This window comes from Chrysemys picta, chromosome 23 (assembly GCF_011386835.1).
Source record: "Chrysemys picta bellii isolate R12L10 chromosome 23, ASM1138683v2, whole genome shotgun sequence".
Classification (NCBI taxonomy): Eukaryota; Metazoa; Chordata; order Testudines; family Emydidae; genus Chrysemys; species Chrysemys picta.
Window position 1 is genome coordinate 17,580,550 of NC_088813.1, and position 18,130 is coordinate 17,598,679.

At 42.1% G+C, this 18,130-nt stretch overlaps 1 protein-coding gene across 13 annotated transcripts in view; it reads left to right on the top strand.

Moving 5' to 3' along the window:
• Positions 1-18,130, top strand: part of THRAP3 (thyroid hormone receptor associated protein 3) — a 69,917-nt gene that overhangs the window by 31,837 nt on the left and 19,950 nt on the right. For 5 of the 13 annotated variants that reach the window (XM_065577184.1, XM_024104222.3, XM_005298368.4 and 2 more), the window contains one exon: positions 16,531-16,692. In XM_065577184.1, the coding sequence (XP_065433256.1) occupies positions 16,556-16,692 (137 nt within the window). In that variant the 5' untranslated portion in view covers positions 16,531-16,555. Of the gene's footprint in view, positions 1-1,025; positions 1,054-1,174; positions 1,416-1,863; positions 3,671-16,530; positions 16,693-18,130 lie in introns of all 13 variants that reach the window. The other 8 variants (XM_065577183.1, XM_065577187.1, XM_065577186.1 and 5 more) reach the window with 4 other exon arrangements.

Sequence of the window (18,130 nt, forward strand, 5' to 3'; positions counted from 1 at the left end):
GAAATATATAGAAGTACTTAGTATTACTTTCATCATTATTATTAAAATAGAATGTTTAACATTTCCCAATTAGCTATTTTTTAGCGGATGACTACCCGAATTTTTGTTCTAGTTTTTAATAAAGTACAGAAAATAGCTACCTGTGCTCTGCAGAAAGCTGCCCACAGCTTTTCCTCTGCATTAACCTTGAGACCTCATGTTCAAATCGCAGTAGGATTGACTCTGGCCTTCATCCTTCCATGATAGATTAACTGAGTTTCATTCACTTAACTAATGGTGGAGGGCAACACTGGGACAAGGCCCTTAGAAAACAAGTTTTGCTACCTCTTCTTCATGGGTGTTCAAGACTCTGTAACATTTTTGTGAGTACAAGGCTTTATTTCATAGCTCTTGGCCAAAATTTGTCCCTATTTCACTCTTGTGTACCCTGCAGAGCTCTGCTTGTCTTCCTTCCATCTCTAAGGTAGCAGCATTTTAGTGGTGCTGTGCCAAATGTATATAGTTTTTAGTGCTTCAAGATCTTTTGCAATGTCCGTGAAAATACTACTAGACCTGCACACAGCACTGTGACCAGCTTATGTTTGCCTGCTCTCCAAATACATTTCTTGTGGAAGCAAAAACCCCCAGTGTACTCTTTTGGTTAATGTGTGAAATGAAGTTAAGCTTGATATGTGGAACTTTGCTGCTAGGATGGAGACAAAAGCAAGTGCGATGGTGTTTTACTACTTACCCGAGAAGCCAAATTCTGAGAGTCAACTCCAGTTCTGAGCACCAAGTGAAATTTCCATACTTCTGGAAAACTCTAACTTACTTTTCCATATAAACCCTTAGCAGGAGAGAGCTTTGAAAAGAAAGTTTGTTCCAACAGCAGATTATTGTCACAGGAATTTCACAGTACAGAGAATTTCTGGATGCAGCTCACGATTTTCAAAAAAGATGATATTGCGTTCCCTTTAGTTTAGCGGTACTCACAGCACCCAGTGAAAAGCGGGCTTTAGCTGATGTTTTTTTCATATCTTCTGCAGAATAGCAAGGACTACACAGAACGTAAAGGTAAAATAACCTTGCCTAAATACAAGTTCATTTAAATGCATTTTACCCACATTTTGTGTGTATCCACACACTAATGCTTTGATATGGTAGCTGTACACATTTTGCTTTCAATTATTTGCAGAAGTGTCTTAATATGGAAATAGATGAATCAGATGCAGTAATTGAACTCAACAACTAAGCTTCATGTTAGTCCCTGGAAAGCCAGTGACTAAGTAAGGCTGGATTGATTATCCTGAACTCAGTGATGCAAAGACATATCTGAAATATTTCCTTCTAAGTGCTGCTGCTTGCAAGCATTTACACGGAACCCAAAAGGAATGGCTATTGTGGATACTGCAACTCCACCCTCACTTGGCCCCTGGGTAAGTCCATAAATATGTCCTTATTTTGTTTTCCATTTATGCAGGAAGTATCTAGTTCAAATTGTTTGCCTGACAGGAGAGAGAACAAGAATTCTTTTCAACAAGTCAAGCAAATAATATTTTGACCAGATCCATGGAACTTCTGCTGTTTAGACTGCAAAAAAAGACAAAGCAGTGCAATTCCTACATAGAATTACATTTTTACTTGAAGTTTTAAAAAAGATAGTTAAACGGCTTGTTTCTGGGGGGTTTCTTTATTTGTAATCTGTGGTAATTTAGAGGGGAGCACCTTTTCTGTGAAGTGTACCTTAAAATCAGGAAATCACAGCAGTTTTGTTAATTTAACAATGCTGTCTATTTTTTAGCAAGATTACTTGATTTTAAAATTATGCTATTGGAAATGCATCATCTCTCATTTAGGAACTTCTCATTTTTCCTGTGCCACTAGCTGAAAGAGAGAACACCTTTCATCAGCACTGCAGAGTGCAGGAGGCACTGCCAGAACTTGACCAGGTTGCATTTTTGTTTGAGCCTTGGCCTTCTAGTGTGGAATTTCTCATCCATCGTTATCAGAATGTTTGTATTTAATAAAATACAGCATCAGCGTTTCACCTTTAAAACCATGACTCAGTAACCATCACAAGAAAAAACTGACTTCATTCCTTATTCAGGTGACAGAGCAATCAAAGGCTTCTAGTAGCCTGTATAATCTCTTAGTTTCTGCAGTTAAGGTGGAGACCAAATGGATAGATGTGACAGGGAATCTGCGTTGAATCTGCTTGATTGATAAGGGTTCTTGGCTTGTGGATAAAAGAACTCTGGTTTCAGATGTTTAACACCCTTAACCTTTCTACAGAATATTTAGCCAAAATTACTAAAAATTCCTAACTCTTTTCAGACACACGTTTTTACACTTGAGAAGTATAGTTAACTTGGAGTGAGCACATTTTATTGATGTCTAACAACTGTAGATGCTATAGAAATATGCAAACTACAAGATGGTCAAATTTGTCAACAAGTACACGATGTAGTCTAAGAAATGTTCTCCTTTGAGGCATTGAGGATCCAGCGGCTGTGGCCCATCTTGATCAGAGGCTAGATGCCATCAAGGAGAGGAATATGTTGGCGGTAGCAACTAGTTCTTTGGAGTGCTTCCTTTCTCCACCAGTAAGCCAAGATCCCTGTACCAAACATCTTCCTATAATAATCAGCAATGATCATCAGAAATGATTACGTAATCAGAAATGAAATGTCAAAAAGTTCATGATATATAATTTTATTTTAATAAAGATTTGTTTTAAGATTTCCACAGTGTGGCAGTATTTTAACTCATTCATATTTTAACTGGGCTGTGGATTATTGAAGCTGCCCAGCCTGTTGATGTAGAGCCTCTGCTCCTATTTGTTCTCTCTTATTGAAAGAGTTACAATCCATCAGTAGAACTGCCTTAAAGTTTGACTCTGAAAGATAGCTTTAGACTGTATCCTGTTCCTAGATATCAGACTCACTAAACCAGGACTTCTCAGACTGGGGGTCGGGACCCTTCAGGGAGTCGCAAGGTCATTACATGGGGGGTTGTGAGCTGTCAACCTCCACCCCAAACCCCGCTTGCCTCCAGCATTTATAATGGTGTTGAAAATATTTAAAAGTGTGTTTAATTTATTAGGAGGTTGCACTCAGAGGCTTGCGATGTGAGAAGGGTCACCAGTAAAAAAGTTTGAGACCCACTGCACTAAACCATCATTTGGGAAGATTCTTTCAACACTTAACAGCTTTAACACAAGGTTGCAGTCTGGTTTCCAGACAAAACCAGCAGCTTTGGTTGAAAATTGGCTGTCAAACTGTCTCCCTCTGTATGAAAACAGTTCCGTGCACACATAAGTCATTCCGGCCTTGCTCTCTGCAACAGATCAGGCAGGATCAACAAAGCTTTTTTCTGCTGCCAGACGAGACCAATGGAGGAAAATAATCCTGGCCCTTTAAATGTGGAAGGGGGTAGAGGTTGAAGTGTCGTCAGGACTGAAAGCAGGAAGGAAATGTGACCTCTCGCAGACTCATTGCTAAAGAGGAGCCTCCATAGCTCTCTGTGCAACGTGCAACAGGCTTCTGCTGCACTCCCCGGGCGCAGGGCCACGCACGTTTTCATTTTCTACCCACTTCCAGAGCTGCTCTCCTCTATCAGCCGTGTCAGGCATTGTGCCTAGGTTTCCTTTACGTGGATTCCCCCCATCCAATCAAGAAGTCCAAACAATAAGGTAAGTGTGCAGCCAGGGCCACTTTCCTAGTTAATCCGTCTCTTCCATTTACAGGTAACTCTTTCCATTAGAACCAGAGTAATCTTCAGGAGTCTTGTGTCACGGTAAATAAATTCCTTCGAAACGTTGCCTCCGTCAAGCATCTGAGAATTTATTTCAAGTTTCTACAAGGAATGGAGAGAGGGAACTATTTATATTCTTAGGATTTTTGTACTATAAAGTTCAGAGGCAATCTCGGTAAATAAATCATTTAACTCCTTTAGGACAGAACTCTAGGTTGAGCTGTTCCAAGCTTACAAATGCAATGTTACCATGGTGAGGTGAGAGGAGTCTGCCTTGCTCTTCTGTTTTAACCCTTTGAGTCCAGAGGCTGTTTTAAAAGAGCTATATCTAGGAGCCAGCTCACTTGCTAGGAATGAGTTCTGTTTTCTATTTTTATTGCTTGCAGTTACATTGACGGTCAAAGAAGCAACCAAAACAGCTTTACAGGGGGGAGAGTTTCTGGCACTTAAACCAAACAGAAGAATGACTGACTAGTAAATGTTGTAGACCAAAGTAGACTCATGGTGACAACAAAAAAAATCCCCTAAAAATATTTAGTTTGCTGAAACAAACAATATTCAGCTTTTTTTAAGATCCTGTTTTGTGATCATCTCAGGCCACTTTATGATCTTCTGCATGAAAGAGAAGCATAAATTTAAAATCTCCAAACAGTTGAAAGTGTAGCATCTTCCTATTCTAAGTATGGTCGTGTTCCTATAGCTAATCCTGGGATGAGGGAGGGGTAGTGTTTTCTCCAGGTGGTCAGTAGTAGTCTGAGGAGGTGATAGTGTTTTCAGACCCTCTAAAACCTGGTTTTGTGCTGGGTAAAAAGTAGTCTCTTTGTTATCAGGACTTCATTAAGGCTGGCTCCCTAGAGTGTGAGTAGTATGTTGTAGATTGGGGTAGTCAATTATTTTTTGTCAAGATCCAAATTTCTTGATCAAGGTATAGATAAGGTTCAGACTCCCATAAGTAGGGTAACCTCTTTGGAGAACTCAGGGCTTGTCTGCGCTTGAAATGCTACAGTAGCATAGCTGCAATTGCTTCAGTGTTGGTACTACCTACGCCAATGGGAGGGCTTTTCCCGTCAACATAGGTACTCCACTTCCCCAAGAAGCAGTGGCTAGGTCGGAGGAAAAATTCTTCTGCCAGTCTATCGCTCTCTACACCAGGAGTTAGGTTGGTTTAACTTAGCCACTTGGGTACGGATTTTTCACGTCCCTGAGAGATAGGTGGGTCAACCGAACTTTTTAGTGCAGACCAGGCCATAGCTTCATGTGAGTTTTGTTATATGAAAACTACTAAAGTCTTAATTGTTCAAGGTGCAACTTGGACCACCTTTTGTGCCCTTTTATATCTTTTTAAGCCCTGTGGCTTCTGAATTCCTTCCATTATCATATTTTACTTACATCCTTCGTTTCCACTGTATTTTGAGTTTGGCAATTTAACCTTTGGTCCACATTTGGCTAATGGCCATTTGAAAAGCTGCCAATGTCTCAACATAATTATTTTATAAAGATTGTTTTCTTTTAATTTTTATGTAAAAACTGTCCTTTCACAAGTGTTCTCTCATTGAAAAGTGGCTATCATTTGGGGCTTTCCTACTTTGCTGATAATGCTTCTCATCTGTGATCTGTTACTGCTTATTTTTCCGCATCCAGAGCAGAAAACATATATTTCCATGTGCTTTACAGTATGGAATATTGTAACTATTGTTAATAGATTTGCCATTACCAGTTTTTCTTGGAAGGGGAGGCAGAGCATGTGTCATTTTTAAAATGAAAAAACTAAAGTACCTTCTCTCTTGGTAACTTCATCTGTTATTCTTGGGCATAACCCCGCTTTGTATAGTGCTGATTCTGTTACTGCCATCCTGCTGTTCCTGAAAAAGGTGTTGGTGACAGTGGTTGATGGAGTATCCCACACACTTTGGACTCAGAGAGAGCAACTGGAAATGAAAACATTTCAAGTCAATCCAGTGGAATTCACTTAAAATGGACACAAGCAGCAGATAGAATTATTTAGCTTATATAAATAGCAGGTAAAGAAAGAATAGGCTTTTAGCTGTGTAGCACCTTTTTTTCTTTCTGGTCTCATACAGCAAGTTTTACTATTTTAACCAGATCCACAAAAAGATTACTGAACCTTGTGTTAACTTGACCAGTTTTCCATATTCAGTTAACATCACTCTTAGCTTTAAACTATTTCCCTGTTTCCCTCTGCCCAGAAGTAATATTGTAGTGCACACATTTCAGGTGTGTTACTGAGGAGCCCAGTTTATAAATCAGTTTCTGATGCACAAAAGTTTTAAATGCACTGTTTTATGTCATGATAACATCTTTTCTCACAATTTTTAGGGATTTAGATGGTAGTTTTTAAGCATCTTAATTTCTTGTACTACAAGGGCAACTTGTGATATCACACATTAAAAATATACATATAGTCGTATCTCACATGTTACTTGCTGCAATAAACTCCACTGCAATATACATTCTTCTCCCCGTGGTATAATGAAAAATAATTAAGACTGAAAGAATTATGACTAAATATTTGTTTTGCAAACACCCAATTGAATAATCAGTTTGAAAAAAATACACTCTCCGTGCTTGTTTTCTGATTGGAAAAATGTAGAACCATTGAACTATAAAAATAAACAGATCATAACTTGTTAGTCCTTCCAGGAAGAGGCGATTGCCTATTAACATCGGTCTGCATATGCTGTAAAGTCCCAGTATTATTGTCCTTTACTACCCTAGGGCAAAAAGAAAGAACTCAGGGACATCCCAAAGCTGCTGTTCATCTTTGTTCAGTTTGCCTAAGAAGAGCAGATTTTTCAGGGAGTCTCAAGATTATAAACAGGTTCTTTCACCTGGGCTTTGTTTTTCTATTGTGAGATTTCAAAGCAAAAGTAGGTTCAAAGACACAAAAGCCGATTCTGCAAATTGTGAATTTTTCTTGCAGCAGCTCTAATGAATGTTTAACTGACTGCTAACGATAGATGGGAAGGAGATTTAATTATTTGGATATTTTTGTAGAAGGCTCAGTTCTTGCATGCTTAATGGCATGTAATGGTTGTCCTTTCGTTAATAGCTTTTTGGTATTTTTTTTTTAGCCCTGGCAAAATACTTTTCAGTCTAGTTTTATGTTCGTTTATAGCACTGAGTAAAATCTGTTTTCATAACATAAATTTTTAACAGAACATCTTTAAAGCTGCATTACCATCTGCTATAAGGCACATAACCTAAGAGGTTTTTCTTTCAGAATTTTAGTTTCAGGGTTAAGAACCTCTGATTTCTTTTTTCCTCACCACTCCTATTCATTTTAATATTTTCTGCATAAACACCATGTCTGAAAGAGCCTTTGGATTGTACATCAGTGTGCTGTTGGTTATATTTTAAACTGAAACCAAGTACTGATTAGTAAGTACTTTGGTATTAACAACCCTATTTAAGTACCATGCAGTAATAGTCTACTTCTGCGGTGTTGCTTGTCTTGTTCTAAGGATATGTTGATAAATTGCTCATACTCAGTTGCATCAAACATTGCTAGTTCAGATGATTATGGAGAAAATTACTGAAAATAAATGTGCATGTGAAACTTACTAAAAAAAAAAAGTTAAACAGAGGCCAAGGAATAAGGATTTATAAAACTTTTCAGATGGCTTTCCGCAATGAAACCCTATTACTGAATACTATGAGCATTGGCAACATATTACAGTAGAGCGGTGTAACTGAGAGATTGACTCCTTAATTGGAAATACATCCGTTAATGCGTAAGATGAATATTTGGTGACCTTGAGAGGCAGGTATTTGATTTGATTGATGGCAGCTATAATCTTAATGAGTCAACATTATCTAGTTGTGTAGTGCTGTGATTTTCACTGTCTTCCAAAACACAGATTTTCGTGTCCCAAATTCATGAGGGTTTAGAGCTAGGTTTTGTATGTGACTGATGTATGGGGAGTTGGGTAATTTAAAACTGAATATTAAATAATCTGGCGGTTTTATTTTTTCTAGTTGGTTAATGTTTTAACATGATTTGTGGGACAAAAATTTCTTCGAGTGTAAACACATATGTAACTTAGTGGTGGCAGCTGAATAAATACATTTGCAGAAGAGACTGCATGCATACATTTTAAGTAATACAATTATCCATTGTAATTAAGGATTGGCATATTATGCTTTCATATTTTATAGCTAAAGCAATTAATGGAGCATGGTAGGGAGCTTTTCCTCTGACAAGATCAGGTTACGCTACCATTATTTCCATATGTTTTTACCATAAATGAAGTAAGCAAGTGATGCCAGCCTGTCCTGAGATCCAACTTGAATATCGATGGGCCAACACAGATTTTAGAAAGAGATCATATTAAAATTTAACTGGTAACACTTATAAAGAAATTCCAAGTGATTATATTACTTTTTATTTTGAAATTATGGAGACAGCTGCCACTGTCCATGAGAGGTTTTGCTTGAGGAAATTGATCCTATAATCTGTTCCTTGTATCTCTTAAGAGGCATATTTACTTTACCAATATTTTCCATTCCTGTATCCCAAGCAGTCTAACTGTAAATATTCTGGTATGTATATTTCTAGATGTGCCAGATGAAGAATCTGGATTTAAGTCTGCATCTGTCACTTTCCAAAATGGACAGAAAAGCGTAGTGTTTAAAGCTGACCTCTGTTTGAAATGGACATGTCAGGAAAGGCAAAACTACTTTTTCAAAATGCAAAATCTTTCTAGTTATAACTGTAGTGTTTTGTACCCCTGCTGTTACTCTAGACAAATGAAGATGCAACGTAAAGAATTTTTTAAAGGTCAGCATTAAGCACTTGCAACGCATTTTGCAAACATTGAGCCATTTTTTGCCCTGGAATATGCACATGCATTTCCCATTGGAACTAGGGGGTCTGAATTGCAGATATCAGAAGATAGAATTTGGCACTAATATTTACAACAGTCCATTGAATTATGTAATCTCCCTGAGGCAGAGCAAATTAGGAGAACAGATCAGGTAGTCACAAAAAGAATCTAAGATAACATGAGAAGTCAAGAAATCTGGATTTAGGGGTTGATCTAGGGAATCTTTCTGTTGACTTCATGGGCTTTCCATCACACTTTTAGTCTCTTGTTCTTTCTATTAGACTGGACATGGGTGCTCCTTGTGCTGGAGACGAGGGGTTTCCTTTTTCCTGCCCTTTTCATACTCTTAAAATGTCTTGTGTCTATCATCTGTCCCCAAAAGATACACTACTCCATGTTAGTAAAACTGAAACACAAACCCACAGTCATTTTTCTAGTTATAATTTCAGTTGTCTATCTTGCTGTGGCAACTTATTAGATAAATTGGATGATCCAAACAAAGTTGGCATCAGAAAAATGTTAATATATGGAATTAAGTATAAATTTTTTCCTTGCATCATTTCAGTATACAATATTGAGAAATGCTGCACATATCTCTCCTTTTTGCAAACACTGGATCATTCTCCAAAACTTAATAAGGACAAGGTCTGTTATGTAAGGGAGAAAAGTAATTGCAACTTGCTCAGCACTCTACTGGGCTGTGTTTCTGGTGAAATTCACCAGTATGCATAAATTCTGTGAATGATCTGCAGGGCTTTTCCATTCCTTAGTTTAAACAATATTTATCTTGTCTTCTAAACCCCAAATGCCCTCAGATTCTTTTGATACACAAAGTTCTTTGAGTGTTTGCTCATGTTGATTACATTCTAGGTGTGCGCACGCCCATGTGTGTGATCATCGGAGATTCTTGCCTTAGCAGTATCTGTAGGGTCAGATGTGGCGCCCTCTTGAGTGCCATGCTCATGTGTCGGTATATTAAGCATCGCCAGCCCTTTCTTCTTATCGCCCATGGTGGTTAGTCGGCGCACCTTTTCCTTGCCTACCAAGGGTTACTGGTTTTCGTCTCTTCTAACTTCAAGCCTTAGGGGCCTTATAAATAGTTTGTTTATAGTAGTTAGTGTTAAGTAATTGTTCAGTGTAGTTAGAAGTTGAGTCCCAACTGGGACCTTGCCCCAGGCAAGTCCCAGTTGGTTTAAGCACTGTTCAGATTTCAACAGGCCTATGCCTAATGCTTCGGTGTGTAGCACACCCCCGGCACCACTCTCTGTCACCGGTGCCCAAAAAGAAGGCCAAGAAGCATGGCTCCCCAGCACTGGGCAAGAAAGGCCATGGGGTGTCGGGCAAAGGACCCAGTTCGGTCTGCCTGCCCGCACCGCAGCCACATGAACGTGCCTCCCCAATCGGGGCCCCTAACCCCCCAAGGGATCCACCACCTACTCCCAGGAGTGGTAGGGGACTCAGACTTGTGGCTGATCTGACGCCTCCTAGGCTCTCCCAGTGCCTAAAGAGCAGAGGCCTCTACCGGCACTGTGTGTACTGCAGGAAGCGGCAAAGGCTCCCTACAAGGGCAAGCCAGCCGTCAGGACCCCCAGAGGGCAGTTGAGCACTGCCGATCCACAAAGCCAAAGCAACACTCTCCGACTCCACGCTGCAGATCTCCGGCTTCGTAGTCCAGGTCCTCTGTGGCTCGCCCAAGATCACTGGCAGTCTTGGTTGATGGCAGTCTCCGCCCTCTCAACGTGGGTTACCTAAGCAGAGACACCAGTCACCATATTATCAGCATCATTCTCGGTGTGGATCCCCGTTCCCTGTACAGTGGGCACGATCTCAGTCGCGGTACTGGTCCCCCCAGCCCTGGTCCTCCTATTCGAAGTGCCGGTGTCCAGCAGCGATGGTTACCTGACAGATGCTGGCATCGATGGCCCCACCGTGGTCACCAGAAGGGAATTCCTCTAGCACGGAGAGGGAGTTCAGCCCCTCGCCAAGGCATCGCCGGTGCAATTGGCAACCTGAGGCTGCATTGACCTCTGCAATGCTGCCTTGGCAACACAGCCAGTGGCCCTATTGGAGTGTGTGGGGCATGCCTGTGATGCCAATGCCCCGTTCTCACCAATCGTTGGTCACCGCCTTGGAGCAACAGTTGATAGCACCAGTGGCACCGGCCTCAGCCCGCGAAGTGCACTCAGAGGTCGGGATAGAGGTGCGAGTGCCCACCCCAAAACCCCCTTGCCCTGCAGGTACTGATGCCCAGGGCCCTCACCCAGCAGTACAGCCATCATGCTCATCCCTAGATGAGGCGGTGACGGGGCCCTCAAGTGCCAGCCCACCAGACGATTTTAAAGACCACCAGGCGTTGCTTTGACGGGTGGCCAAAAACTTTGGCCTAGAGGTACAGGAGATGGCTGAGCAGACGGACACCCTGTTCAGTGTGCTCTCGGCATGTACCCCTGCCCGTGTTCTGCTACCAGTGGACGGTGGGGTCTTGAAAATTGCCAAGGCCCTCTGGCAAATCCTGTCGTCCATCCCTCCCACCTCCAAGAGAGCTGAGAAAAAGTACTTCGGCCCAGCCCAGGGGTTCAAGTACTTGCATACCCACCAGCCTCCAGGCTCGCTGATCGTCTCTGTGGCCAACAAAAAGGACAAGCAGGGGCCCACCTGTTCAGCCCGCAAAAATAAAGAGACTGAACCTTTTGGGGAGGAAAATTTATTCAGCAGCCAGCCTTCAGTTTCAGGTGGTGAACCACCAGGCCCTCTTGGGCAGATTATGGGACTCCCTCCATAAGTTCAAGGAGTCCCTGCCCCAGGAGTTTGGCCCCCTGGCGGAGGAGGGTATTGCAGCAGCAACGTGCTTCCTTCAAATGGGGTGGGACGCAGCTGACTTGGCAGCTAGGGTGGTCGCATCGACAGTGGCCATGAGCCACAGCTCCTGGCTTCAGACCGTTGGCCTATCCCAAGAAATGCAGGCCTCAATCCAAAATCTTCCATTTGATGGGAGTGGTCTCTTCGTGGAGCAGACTGATGCATGGCTCCATGGCCTAAAGGACACTGTGGTCACCCTTCCCTCCCTCGGTCTGCATATGCCGCAATCGGCAAGGAAGCAGTTCTGGCCACCAAGGCCTTGGCAGCCTTGACAGGGGTCTGCAAGGAGAAGAGATAGAGACACGAGCTTTAGTCGTTGTCGCCCTTCCTTTACCCGCGCAGCCTGGCCTGGCAAAACATCCTGGGGGCCAGAAGCACTCAAATGTACTCCTGAGAGCAATGCCCCAGTCTAGTCCCCAGATCCACCTTGTTTTTTCCTTGATCATCTTCATCCCTACCATTCGGCCTGGTGGCGGGTCACCTCGGACCACTGGGTGCTAGAGATAGTATCTCAGGGCTATGCCCTGCAATTCTCGGGCCTCCCCTCCCCTCCACCCCCCCCTTCCCCCGTCCTCTTCAGGGACCCTTCTCATGAGCAACTCCTCATTCAAGAAGTCAAGAACCTCCTGCACCTGGGGCGGTGGAGGAGGTCCCTCGGGATATGAAAGGAAAGGGGTTTCTTTCCACTACTTCCTAATCCCAAAAGCAAAGGGGGCCTCAGACCCATTCTGGTCCTGCGACACCTCAACAAGTATCTCAAGAAGTTGAAGTTTTGCATGGTCTCCCTGGCCTCCATCAGCCCCTCCCTGGATCGTGGCGACTGGTACGCCGCCCTCAACTTGAAGGACACTTATTTCCATATTCCAAGGTCACAGATGTTTCCTCCATTTCATAGTGGGGGGGGACACCATTTCCAATTCACAGCGCTGCCCTTTGGCTTCTCATCGGTCCCCAGGGTGTTCACAAAATATATGGCACCAGCGGCCACTTACCTGAAACGTCGAGGGGTTCCGGTCTTCCTGTATCTTGGTGATTGGCTCATCCAGGGCAGATCTTGGGAACAAGTGCAGAGGAGCCTTGATCTGGTGCGTTCCACCTGCCACGACCCGGGCCTATTGATAAACGAGAAAAAATCTACCTTAAGGCCGGTCCAATTATTAGAGTTCTTGAGGCTGTTCTCAATTCCACGTGAGCCAGAGCCTTCCTTCCAGAGGCATGTTTTCAGGCCATGTCGGACCTGATCTCCCATGTGAAGAACCACCCGCTCACCACGGCTCACACGTGGCTGCGGTTGTTGGGCTATATGGCCACATGTACATACATGGTCAATCATGCCCGGCTCCAACTCCGGCCTCTGCAAGTGTGGCTGGCATCAGTCTACATCCTCAACAGGCACAACCTAGACTTTGTAGTCAGGATGCTGGATCACATCCAGTCGTCCCTGGTTTGGTGGTTGGACCTCAGGTTGGTGTTGGAGGAGTTCCCTTTGCGGCCCCAGCCCCGTTGCTGACCCTGGTCTCTGATGTTTCTGACCTGGGATGGGGAGCCCACCTGGGCAAGCTCAGCGTGCAAGGCCGTCGGCTGCGGGACGATTGGGCCCTCCATATCAACGTTAGGGAGCTCCAAGTGGTTCGCCTAGCCTCCCAGGCTTTCTTGCCCCACCTGAGGGGCAAGGTGGTGCAGTTCCTGATAGACAATACTGCCCTCATGTATTACATCAACAGGCAGGGCAGAGCCAGATTGTGGGCCCTTTACCAAGAAGCTCTAGTTGCCATAAATTTGTGCTTGAGTAGGCAAGAAATGAATTACTAATGTTTTTTAAAAAAAAAAGGGGGGGGGGGGCAGAATATCTATTATACAATAAGCTTTAGGTTATGTATCCTAAAGAAGCAAAGAGAACAATTTGTGTGTGTGTAGGCAGGTCACCTTTTATGGAAGCAGTGCAGGCTTAGTGGTAGAGGATTTTGTAACAGATCGGGGAATACGGACTACACCCTGATAGCAAAAACCCCACAATTCACATTAACCAGTGTCTCAAACCGACCTGCTTATGGCATTTTGAAGAAGTGAGTACACCTCTACCTCGATAGAACGCTGTCCTCGGGAGCCAAAAAATCTTACTGCGTTATAGGTGAAACCGCGTTATATCGAACTTGCTTTGATCCACCGGAGTGCGCGCGCACACACACACACCCCGAGCACTGTTTTACCACGTTATATCCGAATTCGTGTTATATCGGGTCGCATTATATCGGGGTAGAGGTGTATAATAGATCAGGGTCTAAAATAAGGGGAAAGTTAATAGCAAATCGTCTTTCTAATACTGGATTTAAATCAAGGTCGGGTTTCCTTAAAATACCAGTGGCCGCCTCAGAAGCTGCCTCTGTTTTTGCTGTAAAGGGCTTTGCATTCTAAGATTCATATAAGAATTAGCTAACATGGAGGAGTCCTGCCTTGCAGTCTCAGGTTGCTAGATGCCTAAAGCATGTGTGGGTGTGTCTCGCTGTATTGTGATTGACACAAAATGCAGGATTATAAAAGATTCCTCATTTTTCCAATTGGTAAAACTGGGGATTCTTCCTGCTAAGCCTATGGAAAAGATGTAAATAAAACACTTTAATCTGGAAGGTGCATGTAATCTAGATATGCATGTATGTGTATAGAGGTTTTTTTTGTTTTAATGTTTAATTCTTCTGCAGCCTTATTCTTACCTTATGAATTCTGTGTGACATGTTCCAAAACATCCAAAACTACCCCCCACACATACCCATTTCAAATGAAGACTCAGCACTATCATAAGGAATGTTTAATGAATACATATATTTTGCCACTGTACTCTCATTGGTGCATGTAGAACCTAATTTAACATTTATAATCAGGAAACTGCATGAGTGATCAAACGACGCTTTCTGATTTCTTTGCTGCCATCTGTATCCAAATCTTAATATTTTAAGCTGTTAGGTGGTGGGGGTGGAGGGAACAGCTGATTCCTGATGTAGGGAATTTCCTGATATGAATTTATTTGAATCGCAAACAAGATATTATGGAGAGAATGCTGTCAGACCTGTTTTTTATGAATGCAAATATTTTCCAGTGTTTCCCCAGAAACCTAACTGGTTCTTTCTTGCTTGTCTGTTCTCTTAGGCCCCCTGCGCTAAAACCTCTTAATACTTCAGAATTCTAAAGTAGGGTGTGGGAGGCAAGTGGGAAAAGAATTGAGGGAAACTGAAGAGACAGGAGTTTGTGTTGAAACCCATCCAAAATTTCTGCTCACTTTTCAGGCAGAAGTTGCATTGCATACCCCATTTTGGTACCGTTTTCCAATTGTGCTCCCGTTAAAGTTCTGCTTCTTAATGGGGTCTGCATTCCACCAGTTGAGAATCAATGTCGTGTTACATGCTAAATAATTTGGTGCTGGTTCTGTTATTCAGTGAAGTTTAGGGCTTGATGAATTGCATACCATCTAGCTTTCCTTGCTAAAACTGGGAGCATTTGTTCTTTTCAGTTTCAGTTTTGCTCTGCCATTTGGAGGTAAAACTTAACTGCTGTATGCCAAGCACTAATGTAGAATACTTAAGGCTTGTCTACACTGGCACTTTACAGCTCTGCAACTTTCTTGCTCGGGTGTGAAAAAACACCTCCCTGAGTGCTGCAAGGTATTTTTGTGACACTGACTGTGGTATGTTTCAGAGTAGCAGCCGTGTTAATCTGTATTCGCAAAAAGAACAGGAGTACTTGTGGCACCTTAGAGACTAACAAATTTATTAGAGCATAAGCTTTCGTGGACTACAGCCCGCATCCGAAGAAGTGGGCTGTAGTCCACGAAAGCTTATGCTCTAATAAATTTGACTGTGGTATGTTAGAATTGTTTCTGGTACTTTTTAGAAAGGAGTATGCAAGGGAGGTCATTTACAACCTGCATTATTAGACTTTTTAAGATCTATATCTGAGCCCTGAAAAATGTGTACCTTCAAGACTTTGTGACTTAATTGGATATTAATAAAGAAGAATAGTTCATCAGTTTTAAATACAAAATACCACATCTGAATTTTACTTGGTTTATTTGTTCCAAATGTTTAATAAATTTCCTGAAATTACTCTCCTAATCCAAGATGTTTTGTATCTGTTACCTATATTTTATCCAACTCTTGAGGAAGGAGCCAATAATGAAGAGCCATTGGAAAACCACAACGAGAATACCCAACAAGTTTTACATCAACATGTGGTTTTCCAATGGCTCTTCATTATTGGCTCTTTCCTCAAGAGTGTGTCTGGTAGGGATTGGGTAGTGGTATAAATGTGACTACACAATTGTTTAAAAGTGTGGGCATTAAGGTCTCTTTCAAAGAGGTTGGTCTGGCTTTTCTTGGGTATATTCCTGAAACTAGCACAGGTAAATTCACTTTTTTTATTAAGTGTCTATATAATCTAGTGGTTCTCTCAAGTCATTTAATGCTTTTGGATAGTCGTCTTTATTGTCAGTATTTGAAACACTGGGTGAATACTGAGAAGGACTTGCGAATTATTTTAGCTGCAGCAGGACTCATCAGTGAGTGGTGTACTCTTGTAACTGATTGTAGCGTGCATGATCCACACTTGGAGCAGTGGGGTTTATAAGATGTCCAGAACTTCACTTCCTGGTTTAATAGATCTACATATAAAGGAGTGAAATTAGGGTATCTTGGAGGATGATTATTTTATTGATGGCATCTTACTCTGCTTCTCCTTTCGCAAATGTAAAGCAGAAGAAAGCTTTGTGGAAAACCTGAGCTAATTCACTTTTTTTTAAACAGGCACCATCATTATTGGTAATGACAGGGGTGAGATTAACTCAGTTATCTGGAGCAAAAGGATGCTTGAAAAAGCACAGAGGCCTCCTTCTGCTTCCTGTTTCTGTGCTAAATTGCTTCTTTTTTTAAAAAAATTTGCACTCCAGAGTTTTTCTTTTTGCAAAGAGGAATTAAAAGGTTCCATGATTGAGCAGCAACTGTACGAGTCTCTGGAACTATTAAAACTGCCAGAGAGAGAAGCTAACCAAGCGGTCAGAACTATTCGCTTACATGCTTTCTGTTTTCCTTCCCCCATATATCAACAGGTGTAACTGAAGGGAGCTTTCAAAGATGTCGAAAACTAACAAATCAAAATCTGGATCCCGCTCGTCTCGTTCAAGATCTGGATCGAGATCACGCTCCCGATCCTTCTCCAAATCCCGTTCCCGCTCCCGTTCTGTCTCGCGATCAAGAAAACGCAGGCTCAGGTAATGCATGCGGCTTGATTGCCCCTTTCACTTCAAAGAGTTTTTCTTCTCCCTCTGCCCTGCTCAGATGGTGGCTGCACTAACAAGCCCTCCTGTGAAAACCCTTTTGTTAGATTCTAGAGTAGCTTAAGTGTCCTGTGTCTTGGGTTAGTGATTTTGTTTGCTCTCATGTTCTGTCTTGCAATATGCTGTTGATAGGGTGCCCTACAACACGCGTGTGTCTTGCATTCTTCTGCACTCTTTAATAATCGCTGATCATTTTAATGTAACATTCCCATATGTTTCTTACATAAGTAGATGTAGCTCCTCAGAATGCTGTGCTGTTAGTGAAGGAATGTTGACCCAGACTAAATGGAGGAAAGGATAAATTTTACTTTGTTATGCAGTAGATGACATCTTACCTAAGGCTTCATTTTAAACCTCTTAACAGACCTAAGTTGTTCTTGATCAATTTTTTTGTAAATTATTCACTTTGATGATTTAAGGGGCTGAAATCAGAGAGTGTTGACATTTTTGGCATCATTTCTTGTCGGAGAGATTTCCACAATGAAACATGCTCCTTCTTTTCATTTATTAGCTTCTCTGTTCTCTTCCCCCACCCACACCCCAAAACTTTATTGATAACAGCTTTAAAAAAGGTCTTTAGGAAAAGTCATGCATTTCTTAGAGTTGAGTTCAGGAGGGTCTCTTCCGGAGTCTCAGTCTAAGCCTCTGACGGGAAAGGTGGATGTGTGTGTGTGGAGGTTTGGGGGGGGGGGGGGTGTTCCATCATGAGGGGAGTCAGTAACTGAGTTCTGCAATGGTAACTATGGGCAGATCATGTAAATTAGTTGAGATCCAATTTAAGTCTAAATAAAAGGAAAGCATGGATTTCCATCACCCAGTATCCTACGTGACTAGTTAAGGCTTTTATATCTTGCAAGGCCACCACCATTTGGTAATGATCTTCACTTTAAAAAAACAAAACAAAACCCTCTATTCCAGTTGGGCTAGATGTTATGATGTCCATCTGCTTTTTCATGAATCTGAAATGCATCATGAAGATTCTGAACATTGCTAGGCTTGTAAACATATGCAACTGTTAATTATTAAAAGGAATGTTTTTAAGATGCAGAAAGATAATACAAATACAATTGGAAAGAGGAGAAGGCCAGGACAAAACCAGAACAGAGATGGAGACTCAAGTGGAACTGAGTTTTTTTGCAGGGAAGCTGAAGTATTAGAAAGGGTGCAGTGTAGGTTTGGAGCAGCTGGCCAGCATTGAAGTAACTATGGAATCCCGATGCATTAAATCGAACAGGGCAAATCTCTCTCGTCTTGTGTTGCTGTTGAAACAACTTGGATGTTGTTAATAAACTGGTAAAAGAGAATTGGAATGGAGAGGGTTAATATAGACAAGTCCTCTTCTTGCAAGGCTTTCGCATACTCACTGAGGTAG